Source organism: Mixophyes fleayi, chromosome 2 (genome assembly GCF_038048845.1).
Source record: "Mixophyes fleayi isolate aMixFle1 chromosome 2, aMixFle1.hap1, whole genome shotgun sequence".
NCBI lineage: Eukaryota > Metazoa > Chordata > Amphibia > Anura > Limnodynastidae > Mixophyes > Mixophyes fleayi.
In genome coordinates, this window is record NC_134403.1 from 150,380,578 (window position 1) to 150,394,212 (window position 13,635).

At 37.3% G+C, this 13,635-nt stretch overlaps 1 protein-coding gene across 1 annotated transcript; it reads right to left on the reverse strand.

Moving 5' to 3' along the window:
• Nucleotides 1–4,191: 4,191 nt before the first annotated feature.
• Nucleotides 4,192–12,621, reverse strand: PDCL3 (phosducin like 3). Its single transcript, XM_075200242.1, has 7 exons — nucleotides 12,522–12,621; nucleotides 12,398–12,442; nucleotides 10,875–10,995; nucleotides 9,461–9,551; nucleotides 8,400–8,543; nucleotides 6,792–7,000; nucleotides 4,192–5,134 (listed from the first exon to the last, which is right to left on the reverse strand). The coding sequence occupies exons 2-7, from the start codon at nucleotides 12,401–12,403 to the stop codon at nucleotides 4,992–4,994; spliced, it is 714 nt and encodes a 237-aa protein (XP_075056343.1). The 5' UTR covers nucleotides 12,404–12,442; nucleotides 12,522–12,621; the 3' UTR covers nucleotides 4,192–4,991.
• Nucleotides 12,622–13,635: the final 1,014 nt, after the last annotated feature.

The window sequence follows — 13,635 nt, forward strand, 5'->3', positions numbered from 1 at the left end:
AGGGCTGCACATGCGCAGACCCTCAGGATGGCGGACGGCCACGGTTCCTGAACACAGGAGAAATGGCACTCACAGTCCGGTGAGTGACATAGAGTGAGTCACCATAGCTTTTCATTTAAGACACAGCTCAGTAAGCTGAGGTAACAGCGCTTTGGTTGTGCTAGCTACAGAATGCATTTCTAGTGTATGAATTTGGGCAGTTGAATCAGCCAGAGCATATTTTCTTCTGCAACAAATTGAATATCTGTCCCTTTTAATGCGCATTTGGGAGCTTTCCATAATTTGGAAGGGGATATACTAAAGGGGAAAATTATCAAGCTGCAGGTCTGAAAAAGTGGAGATGTTGCCTATAGCAACCAATTAGATCCTAGTTATCATTTATTTAGTACATTCTACAAAATGACAGCTAGAATCTTATTGGTTGCTATAGTCAACATCTCAACTTTTTCAAACACGCAGCTTGATAAATTTACCCCTAAGTGTCTTATTATCTGCAAATGATGTATGTAGAAGTTGGACTAACCGAGGAACTTGGATCTTTACTTGATTCATCCTTAATCCTCCATATCCATGTGTGTAGAATGCTCTCTGGAAAAGATAGTAGAGCAAATCTTTGTTTTGTATAATGTGGGAAGAAAAAGTAATCAGTATGTCTATAAGCCTGATAAGGGTAGGGATAATAACCAAAATCGTATTCATGGGATGCAGTGGTATGTAGCAATTAACAATCTGGAGCTGATGAAAGACTGTTTAAAAGACCATAGAAGACAGTATGGTACATGGTAATGTCTTAAAGAAGCGTCTATTACTGGCTCTAGAAGAGCCTTAAAGTCACCACCTAGTATTAGTCTGTGATCTTGGAACTATGTTAGCGTGGACAATTGGGTAAGTAAACAGTATAAACAGTTGAATGAATGTTAACTGAAACAAAATCAAAACATCCTTTAGGATCCTGTTATAGTTTGTTAACAGTAAAAGTAAAGTTATTTAATAAATATAATAGCTACACCTCCGGTTTTTCCATGTGTGTAATCACTACCATATATTTGGGAATAATGAGTGAAAATGCACAAGGTAACCATGGCCTCCATAATAAGAGGACATGTGCCACATTTGTATTTTCAGCATGAAGTAATCAAAACAGTTGTGACCCCTTCTAAGGAATATTGATACCTCAGACATTAGGAGTCATTTAATGTATTTATATTTTTACCTGTTTTATTTCAAGGCCAGCTCTAAATCTGTATGTCATCATGAAATATTCACTTGCATCAATATGCAAGTAAGGTAAACGTCCACAGCCTCAGCATCAAACCCCCCCCCCCCCCCTAAATAGAATGGTAAAATGAAGAAGAAGGGGATAGAGAAACATTATGAAAAACATATTGAATAAACCATGAACAAATATTTAGAACATTTACAGTAACGATCCAATAGAGTTAGCCCCTGGTGAACAATATACGTAATGCAATTCTCTTTTGCCCAAAAAACAACTCTCTGGGGTATATTTACTAAACTGCGGGTTTGAAAAAGTGGAGATGTTGCCTATAGTAACCAATCAGATTCTAGTTGTCATTTTGTAGAATGTACTAAATGCATGATAACTAGAATCTGATTGGTAGCTATATGTAACATCTCCACTCTTTCAAACCCGCACTTTAGTAAATATACCCTACGCTACGTAAGTAATGTCATTTTAATGGACATAATTTTTGCCTACCCTTTGGGCATAAGCTATATCGGACTCTGCCTTGGCCCCTGAATAGGCAATAAGCAGCCACTAACCTTTAGCAGCTCACTAGTCAGCGAATTAAGCAGCTAGTATTCCACAAGAAATTGATGGAAGGGACCACAGTAATTAGAGGATATTGCATTGATTTCCATATATACGTTTTTAGATTAAAATATGAGGATCATTAGTTTAATACATATGTAAAATATCTAAATGAAGCATCTATTTTAATTCAATATTTCACCTTATTATATCTAAAGATATATATATGTGCAACAAAATATTTTTACAAGCAGAGCTTGTGCTATGGAGATGATTGACATGTCTGGTACATGTTTAATTAACTGTTTTAAGCTCTATAAAAAAGGTTTAGTTTCACCGTGGAGCTCCCCCATTTCCTCCCTCCTTCTTCAAAGGGAAGGGGTAGACCTGCAGGAATCTGGTTTTATAATTTATGTCGATGATGGGTGAATATAAGTCTGAATTTTCTTTTGCCTTTTTTATGGTTATTAGACATAAGTTTATTTAGTTGAATTTGTTATTTAAAATATACACCTATATATGTAAGATATTGTGAATTGCATGATTTTGTTTTATATATATATATATATTAATACATGCAGATATCTAAAATATTTAAGTGCTACATCCGTTTTAGTACCACATTGTAAACTCGAAGAAATCTCCAGCAAATTCGTTGCCTTAAATGTTGATCATTTATTTTTTGAGGTCCGTTTTCCATGGCATATGTAATTGCTCTAATTGTAGACCTGTTTATATTTAATGAGAATGTTTTGCTTTTCATAGAAATGCATCCCCTGGTAATACTATATAACAAGAATGTTAAAAGGACAACCAAACTCTATTGTCTTTCCTAATTAAAAGCCAAGGGATACAGCTCCACCCACTGCCTATCTGCTGAAATTTCTATGTTTTTAAAAAAATATTAGTCCATCTCTTGTGGCTTAGAATAGTGCTTTATCAAGGGGTAAGAATTTAGATTTTTAGAGTTAGCTGCCCTATGCCTAGACAAAAGGATTGAAGGTGTGCAAGTACAACTAAAGTACAGTAAGGGTGTGCACATGTAAGTATGAAGCACAGATATGTACGTGCCAATGATGATGATCATCAGCACAGATATCAGTAGTATTAAAAAAAAAATGACATAAATGGGAAAAAAAACAAACTGGCATGGCCCTTCCCAAAAGTAAGTTAGTTACATATAAAGTGAGAGGATGAACCACCATTAGGCTATCATAGGCTGGTGAAAATCTTTTCCATAGAATGTAATGCAGCTTTTAGATCCCTTGTCATGACCTTTCTGCTCATAAGTAATGGTGTTTGTATTGAAGGGACTATATTTTGAATAGAACATGACAAATACATTCCCAATACAATGGCCATATTGGCGCGGATTACATCTAGAATTAACAACAAATGCAGCAATATGTAAACCAGACTTTGGAATTGTATAGTTAAAGCATTCATGTTTTAATTCGAATTTGGAATAACTCACATAATATTCACAAACAGTTTTGCAGCTTTTCTGAATTTGGATAATAGTGGGGAAATGTCAAGCAATAATAAATAATAGTGTTAGAAAAGTAACTTAACGGTGAAATACAAAATTGTAGTTAAAGGATAAATATGCTCTATTTTTTTGAAGGGATTATTTTTACAACTCTTTGATACAATATATGGGCATAACATATTCATAACACCCCGCCTTAATAATCTGCAAGTTAATTTATAGTTTTAATATATTTAATTATGATGTTTGGCATGATCAACAATGCCACTTATGTTGATTATTAATATTTAGCCACCGCATTTAGAAACCCCTGTAGTCAAAAAAGTTCATAATTGCTGCTGCTCAGTGATAATGTCATATACATAGATATGACCAGGGTCTCCTCCTACAGTCACTGGCAGAAGCAGTGCTATACACTTTAATGAAGAGTGAAAAGGCAGGGACAGTGCAGGTGAACATAGGGGTCATTTTAAAATACAGTGTAGTAATTTGTAGGCACGGTGCTCCAAATTACACGACAAAAGCCTTATCACAAAGTAAAGTCAAGCCCTATAATTTGCTTTTAAAAATATAGTACATTTTTGTGAAGCCGGGGAGCCCAGTGAAGATGCGGGTCTACCAAATCATCAAAACATTGCTGTCTGCAAGGATCTGCCAGACACGCTGTGGATAGAACATGCAGACAGTGTGCTTATTACTGTAACCAGTGGTGAAAAAGTATAAATAGTAAAATCAATGTAATTATTATTACAGTGTCTCTGAAGAGTGGAAGGTGACACATTAATAATGCATAAAGAAACCATTTAAAAAATCATTTGTCATACAGGGAAGTACCTTTTGTCAACACAGCACGATCTATAAGACATACTTTAGACTGTACATAGATATTCAGTAAAATGTGCCTTTATATAAGAAATGTGAAGCAAAGTAGGGTTGATCAGTTTATTAACAAGGTCCCATGTGCTTCAGTACACATGAGCTGTAAACCGAATCTCCACAATTTAACCTTAAATGGTTTAGGGCACAACTGGAGTAGTGTGAAAACAGGGCTGAAAAATTCCAACATAAACTGCTTATATTACTAAAGGAGTATTGAGAGAATTCAGCCATTTGTTGACCTATTTGTACAAGTAAGACCAGCACTTTAAAACTTAAAATAGCTAAAACACTATAGAGCTGGTCCCACTGAAAGTCCAGCAGCAAGTGATTGTCTCCTGACCTTTGTCACTCATGGGGACAAGTGAAGTGTCTTAGTTGGGTGCTATTTTAGTTAGCACTGGTAACGCTATTATAGCTAAATTACTATTATCTACTGCAATCATTCTGTGGCCTTCATCCCTAACCTTGAATGTCATTAGTGAGCCTGTTTTATCCTTAAAAATGTTGCATGTCTAACATTTTCTTTTTTTTTTTTTAGAATGTATGGCCCATTTTGCCACTGGACTCCAAAAACTCAAACTTTTATTTGAGTTCATTACGCTATATTTATCCAAGATGTGTCATTTGGTATCTGTTTTTAGTTATTATATGACAGGGGTTTTATTTTCAAGTTGTATGTGAAAAACATTAGTATTACATTCCTCTTGGTTATCCTTGCTGGATAACCCCAACAGAGGCAAGAGTTAGCTCATAGTTTACAATTCTTCAAAAAGCACTGGTAGATTTTAGAATAAAATATATAAAAAAAAAAAAAAAAAAAAAATCAAACAAAAATAAAATGCATAGAAATCAGTCCTCATCTGAATCACTATCTTTGTTTGTGGCATTAGAAGTCCTGATTGAAGTCAGTAGCTGGTCCTGGATTTGTTGTCGGGGGTTTTCCTCAAGTTCTGTCTTGATGGCGCCAGACTCTGATAATTTCCATTCTAATTCTGTGGTAACAGAAGAGAGCGCTTTGTCATCATGTTTCGCAGATGTAAATTATTTGACTACATTTTATTTTAACAAATAAACACTATATCACTGCCTTAGTTTTAATCTGTCTACTAAACTCAGGCACTCTGAGCTCACACACACATTTCTTAAAATTTTTGTTCACACATACGCACACACTCCGGTTATTACAAATATACACTACACTAGCAAGGGTAGCTCCCAATTAGATTTCCTTTACCTAATCAAAGTTTTAATAAACTATACTTTAGTTAACTCTTAGTTAAATAGTGTCACTTCTTGAAGCTGAAAGACTACATTTGAAGGTTTATGGTTCACAAAATACTATAATGAGTGGAGAGCATCTTGTGGGTATAGAAGGACTGGGGTCTTCTACAGTCTGCTAGTTGCAGAGAGGAGTTTTATGTGATTGTTATAAGAAGCTTGAAGGTTTGCAGTGTATAAGCTTTGGGCTTCACTGAATTGGACATGTATTTGTGGTGCCATCCCTTAAATAATATCAGCATCGAAAGGTATGTACAGTCAAACCCTGATTTTATCTTCTCCTGTGTAAAATGTGGGAAGAATTTTTTTTTTTCTACAAACACCTACAACTTAATTATAAATGTAGTTGTTAATCAGCCTATACCAGTGACAGTGCACACACACAACAAAAAACACTCAACTCATCACACTACTAATAAAAACACATATGAAGCACTAACTTTATAACACTGCTGGCATGAAAGACAGAAAACACTATACCCTTCATGGGAACACCAGGCACTCAAAAAAAAATTAACCAAAACCAATTGCAGCAGGCCTGCAACCCCCCTCCCCATCTACCCCAAGATATCTGCTAAAAAAAAAAAGGGCAGACTTCCAGTGGCAGTGTGTGCTCTAACTGGTATGGGAGCATTAGCCTGTGAGCGATGTCCAACTCTGATTGGCTGAGCAACCAGGATTAAATTACACTTAATGACCAATTGAAACCCAGCACTCCTCAACCAAACAGAGACCACACTGCAGTCTTCAAGAGGAAAGGAAGAGAGATTCTTTGTGATCTGAGCCAGGATGGAAGAAGTGTAGAATACAAGAAAACATAAGATCCAAGAAAGTGAAATTAAGGTTTGACTGTAATAATAGAAAAACTTTGCTCAACAGTATACACATCACTGCTAAGAAGACTGTACTCATAAAAAAGTCAGTGAATAGTGATGCTTGATGTAGTTTACCATAAATATGCAATCCAGTTTACTCAAGAAGGTGAAGGAACTTCTGTAAAGTTCCATTAACATGGCAAGTTATGCAATCACCCACCAGGTTTTTACAATATGACATGGGCTTCTGCTGACACAGAACATACACCAGCAGATAGTACAGTTTCAGCCTGGTGTGGCCTTGTCAGAAGACAACAGGCTGCTCTTCTTGCCAAAAGTGTGAAGAGCTTATCTACAAAACATCAAAGGATTTCTTTTCGTTTAGAGCCACTTTAAAGCACATCTATCTTTAAACCTCCTTAAAAACAAACAAGCAAACAAAAAAGTTTAGTTTGTTTTCCCTTAGAAGTCGTTCTAAGCTGTGTGCCAATATTTTTTAACCTGGCCAAATCTAAGAGGCAGAATGTAGCCTACAAGGTCACCAGCCATCACTTACCATCTTGTGTTAGGTTCATGCCACCAAATACTAGCGGTCCGATGAACTGAGCGCGGATTTCACCATCACGGTAAACGAAAATAGTGGGTAGGTTCTTGTCAGGATAGTTTGGTATACATGTTGTAGAAATGGATTTCAGAAATTTGACATCTTTAAACTTTCTGGCAAGCCCAGCTAAGTGCTGGTTTATCAAAGTGCAAAGTGGAATTCTAGAAATAAAAAATGAATGAAAGTAAATACTTTTAGAAATTGGTAGAGGTGTTTAAAAGAGTTCAAAGCAGAGATAGCTGAGAAATCTGTGATCAAATATATTTAAAACATTGTCATCACACACATATCTCCAGTCTTATAGGCTTGTGCATTTATAAATTTAGTTTGCTCTTATTGGTTGACATAATCAGACAGGCTTCATGTGCCCCAGATATAACAAAATCAGAACCTTAGCACTGTAACCTATCTTCGCCCACGTAAGTAGAATGAGTTGTGCAGCCCGAATGGCTTTCACATCTCATAATTCAATTCTATCATCATTGGTAAAATGATGGAGCAGAGGCCTTACCTTTGGCCCTGTACATAATCTACTGTTAAATATTTAAAATAATAAAAAATAAATAAAAAAGCCCCCAAAGTTGCACATGTCCTTTTAAAAAAAACAAAAAAACCTCACAATAATTAACATAACTTTAGAAATTCAAATCCTATGTCATAGTAAGTTTTTGAGAAATGGGTCACACGCCTACAATTGTCACTCTACTAAATTCCCTTTTCAGTTTCTGTTAAAAATTCTATTTACTGTCACACAAGGGATATGTATCAGTTACAGCTGTGTAAATATTTCCAAAGACAGGAAATAATGTGTTTGTTATTCTATGCAACTTTCTTATCAACCTCACTGTAAGGGGCATATTCAATTGACGGCGGGATCGCCGAAAATCCTGTGCTCCAAAAATATTACCGTTAATACGGTAATCCTGAGCGTAAAAACCGTTAATACGGTAATTTACTCGCTGGATTTCAGCTCGCGGCTCAGGGAGCTGCGAGCTGAAATCCAGCGAGATATTACCGTATTAACGGTAATATTTCTGGAGCGCGGGATTTTCGGCGATCCCGCCGTCAATTGAATATGCCCCTAAGAATTTAAGGTAGTACAAGGCCTCTCTCAGGGGGGAATTCAATTCTCCCCAAAGTACCGCCGGGTTAAAACTATTACCGTTATTACAATAGTTTTAACCCGGCTTTCTGCTCCCTGAGATGCGAGCAAAAAGCCGGCGTTAGAACTACCGTAATAGTGGTAATAATGCGCAGGCCTCGTTACTTTTAACAGTAACGCGGCCAATTGAATATGCCCTTCAGAGTTCTTAATTGGCATACTGTAGTCAAAGATCATGTGTATGAAAATATCCTCATATAGCATTCTTCTATCCTTCTGCAACCACTGCCTGGCCAAGTAAGCCCTTTTACAGTATATCCTGGTTTGCCGGGCGTAATCATCACCATGAGCCAAGAAACATGAAGATACTTATTGGTCCTTTAAGTGATGTTTTTATTTGTTTGAGTTAAGCCTTAGCAGAGGTGTGATAGTAGAAAATATGAGTTATAAAGACATACCCTTGTTTGTAAAGATGCAAAATCACCCAGAGATCTTTGCTAGCATTTGTCACTTCTTGCACATAGTCCTGTCCAGAAATCTCTAACACTTCCCCAAACACATTCTTTAGTTGGGTTGCCTGCCACTGAGCCATCCTCTGCTGCCTGTAACAGACAATCACACATCATAATACAGCTAAAAATATAGAATGGTTATTACAAGATGTTTACCTCGGTCATTCATGGTTAGCCTACAGTGTTTCCCCACAGCATTGTTCATTAGATCAAAGCTCTATGAGAGCAACCAATATCATTGTCATGCTTCAGTGTTTCACTGGAGCCTCCCCCTACAGACCAGAGAAGCTTCTTCGTAAGAACTACCTATCGGAACAAATTGGTGAATTGGGATGTTGGGTTGACTAAAAATAAAAAGATGGCAGCGTGCTTTGGACAACATTTGAATTATTTTTCTGGATAAACAGGTTTCCAAGGAAATGTGTGAAATTACCTTTAACTTCCTCTACTGCACACATTTTATTGGGTTTAGTTACACTTTAACTTTGGTGTCAGCTGTTTTAACTGATCCTAGTGCTAGGTTAGCTGCATAGGCACATGTATTTTACCATAACCAATCATCTGGCTCCACATAGTCAGCACATGAACCTGGTTTATGCCAAATCATCATCATCGGCATGTAATTGCACCTGCCCTCTAGCAAGAGGAAAACATACGCCTAATTGGTGTAAATATGTGTTTCTGCAGGTCCGCATGAGCCGCACTTGTGTGAGTATGTGCTTACCGGGCTGCATTTAGATGCTCCTTCACTCCCCTATCAAGTTGAAAGGATGCGCAAAGTCATAGTACGCAAGTCTAGATTAGCGCATACATCTGCGTTATCTGTGGGCTTACACAGTACAAATCCGCTCAATTTATGCTAAACTGACTTAAATTCAACGTCGCATGAGACCTATTATTACATAAATACACATGTTACACCACGCATTTATATGCACAGCTATAATTACATTCATGACTGGAAACAATTGTAGGACTAGGAGTATAGCTTTGTTAGAAATAATCACCTGTAAAGTTCTATGGCTCTCTCATCATCTTCACTGAACTCGTCCTCGTTTTCCTCCAGCTCTTGCAGAGTCATGTCCTCATACGTTTTCACTAAAAAAATGAGAATGCAGGAAGGTCTCAAATTACAAAATGCTAAGTCAGAGGCCACTTGGTCCAGGAACCAAACCATTAACAAATAATGACATTTTTCTTTAGACATCAATAGATGCAATACTCGATCTGTCTTCTGAATAATACATCATTTTAGACACCCATGCTTTTAATGAATCCAAATGTTCATTAATCACAAACAATTTCTCAGTAGCAACCCCAGGTTGCTTAGAATATTGTTTTTGGTTGACTCTAAATAGTTAGCAATTCTTATTTTTAAAAGCAATTCTATAATTTCCCTTCTACTGACCAGCGACTCACAGGTCTACAGTTATCATATTTTTCACTGCTGACAGTTCTGCATAGTGAAAATACATTTCACCAGAAATTACAACATTCAACAGTAATTGGTTAAAATGTTCGCTTAATGGCATTGCAAACATTACTTTATGCATTCCATACATACCAATTGACTTATTCATGTAAATTTGGAGAAAGGATAAGTAATATATCTGTGTCTACAGTACAGTAGAGTATATCTTTCCCCTCTAGTGTAACTAACCCCTTTCAATTTTCCATAGTAAATAAAGAGCAAATAAAATTATTTGCAGACAGCCTAAAAAATTATGTGGTATCTATCCCTTTAAGTTTTTAGCTTTACTATTCCTCCCCGTTTTCCTTTTAGTAAATGTATCTAAAGAATGTTTTCTTACCCTCTTTACTGTCTGCACTATTTTCTTCAGTTTGTTCTGTACCAAGTTTTACTGTGTGTTTAGTCTTTTTTTTTTTTTTTTTAAGTAGCTTAAAATGTCTTTGTATACTACTCATAAATCATGGTAATGTCACCGGTCAGCATGCCTTTGTCAGCAGTAACAATATGGCATTGTAGAATGCTGTGTCCAGGAGTAGACCAGTTCTTATAGTACCCAGCATCCCCTATACCCCTAGCATAGGGGATGGGGAAGCTGAAGAAAGTATAGCTCATGAAAGAAGGACATTCATTCTCTGGTCATCAGGACTTACTATTTATTCTCAATGTTCAGCCCTGCTGTTAACGAACAGATATTATCTTTGAGCAGTCGAATACATTCAACTAATACAAACAAATGTCTGATTACTTGCTAAAGGGTGGTCTCAGGCCTGCTTATACTACGAACATAATTCTAATGCATTTATGGGAACACTCTCTGCAGGTATACTAGGCACTACAATGTGGACATAAGAAATCTAAAAATTCACTGTTGTAAGAGAAAAACACACACCAAAATACTGCATGCAAAGTTGATGCCATGTATTGGAGCTTTTCTTTTCCCAAGCACTCACCAACTGACTGCAGCTTAATAATTTGTTCTTCTGCCTCTTCTTCCTCCTTTGGTGTCTCCTTGGGAGGAAGGATACCCTTTTTACGCAGGATATCATTCCACTCTGTGTCTGCATTGGGGTCCTAAAATTAAATAGACTTTCTTGAACTTTTTGTAGTTTTTAACCATGCACAAACAGAATACCAGCTATTAAGGGGAAGTCAGCACAATCTTATAATTGCTAAACACAGAGGTGATATTTTCCTGTCAGGAGCATGATACAACTGCAAGGTGGAAATATATTTACTTCCCATAAAGGTGGCATACATTAAAAGAAAAAAATTCTAATTAAAAAGGATCCAACTGTGACATGAGTTTTGAGGAGCAAGAGGTTATAGAATTTAGGAATAGCTTTATACTGGAGTACAGGCATATTTGCTGCTCTACTCTTTAGCCGACAGTTTGTGCTCATAGTGAATGGATCAAATACTGCATTTTTTTCCAATGTCCAATTTTTGGTAGCTGCATATTCACAGCGATTGGAAGCTCTAATGAGCAGGGCTCTTCCTACCCTCTGTCTCACATCTCTATCCTTCAACGTGGTATGTTCTTGTTCCGTCTGTATATACACACACACGACACTTTTTGTATGATTTTTATACCAACTGTCCAGTGCTGCAGAGTTTTGTGCCACTTTATAAATAAACAATGATGACAGATATCACTTACATCAATGCTTTTGCACCAGACCTCACAAAGAGCAAACAAGCCAGACTAAAACTATAAACACTACAACATTCTTGGGGGGGTCTATTTATTAAAACAGTACATTGATGATCATTATGAATCGCTGCACATTACAGCCATGCATAATGAAGCACCACTGTTATTCATGCAGCCAGCTCTGTTCTGTAAGCCCCGGCGATGTCCCTCCTTACCAGCAGCCTAGCACTGTGTTTGTGAATAGAGGAAGAGCTATGCGCATGCTTATAGCAGTTCCATGGGTGAGGGATCCAGAGAGGCTTCAGCTGGATCCCATTGAAAATGACAGGTGACAGCATTAAACCCTCCATAAATTGTGCAATGGCCATTTTACGGAGAAAACTGCTGTTCTCTCAATTTTAATGACTGATCAGACTTTAATAAACAGACACCTTTATATATATATATATATATATATATATATATATATATATATATATATAATTAACATCTTTTTCAGTTCACTGGGATGTTGGCTTGCCTTTTTACTGACAAAATCAATCATTTTGAAATACAAAATGTAGCCAACTCTAGGCACTACTTAAACATATATCTAAAATACATTACATATTTGTTTACTAGAATATAAACAAGTTAAGTAAAAAAGAACAAAACTTAGTTTTAATATTAAGACATCTCTTCTCTGTAACATGCCACTCTACTTCACTAAATATAATACTAATGATTCTGTATATTTTAGCATGTTTGAAAAGGCACCAGAAAGAGGAACAACAGCTGAGATGGGCACCGAGGGCTGTGACTAGCTGCTATGTCTGCTCTCACCTGCATTATGCCGAGTCCTGGGCACGACCTTAGCGCTGCCTCGCCCTGTAGAGACACACACAGTGAGGAACACAACAAGAGCTGTGCATTACTGATAATATGATTAATATCACACAGACATTACCTGGAATTCAGAAGTAGATCTCAGACACAATGTGAGTGCAGGAGGAAGCTATTTTCTGTTACACCAGAAGCTACTTCCTGCCCCTCACAATGTCCTTATAAGGAAGCACATGTCAGCGTGTAATGTGTGACTGTGTGTGACGGGAGCAGCTGGGATGTGCCTGGGTGGTGCTGCAGCCGTCATTGAAAACCCTCTTCATCATGGTTAAACTCTGCTGGCTTTATCCTGAATGAATGAATGAAGGTAAAGCTCTAGCATCAATATCACAACATGGGCACTTTTCACATTTGGAAAATCCCTATTTTATAGATATGTCCCCGCTTTTCAGTATTGACCATTTGTACAATAAACATCATGTTTAGTCTCTCATATGTAATTATTGTATATTTTTATTTTTTGGCCATTATATAATGATTTTCGTTGAAACGTAATATTTAGAGTGCAGATAAGTATGTTATAAATAAATTCACTGAATGTAACATGTTGGCATTATAGTGCTTCAGGGGTTGTCAAAACAGTTTAGCGTGTGATGTGCTTAGGTTCACCAACACAAGAAGCACATAAACTGCAAAATGTCCCTGGAAACTATTAAACATTTGAGTTTGCAACTGTATAGATTTAAAGCATAAATGTAACTTGCAAAAGTCACAGAAGAAACATCACAGCAATTCTATGTGCAGGGGCAGGCTGGGCAGGGGGGCAGCAGCCCCCGGGCCGCTCAGTCAGACTGCTATTAGGGCCGGGGGGTAGGCTGTCCGGCCGCCCCCGGATGCAATATACCACATTTTCACCGGCGGCCGCATCTGATGACATGAGATGCGGCCGAGTCAGCGCAGAGGCGGCCGCATCACATCACAGGCGATGCCGTGGAGGTACCATTTATGCTGCTTTATTGTCAGATTTGTTTGTTATAGCTTGTAAAACTTGTTTAAAATGCCTACTCACAGGTTATTACAGATTGGTGCCGCATTCTTTGATTAAATGTATTGTTTTTACTACTGAGATTAAGTATATCATGCGGCTGTTTTGAAGGTTGGAGTGCTACCCATGTGGTCCCTGAAGCGTATCAGGTTGCCTATGACTGGGCTAGACACTGACACAAGTTAATGTTTTG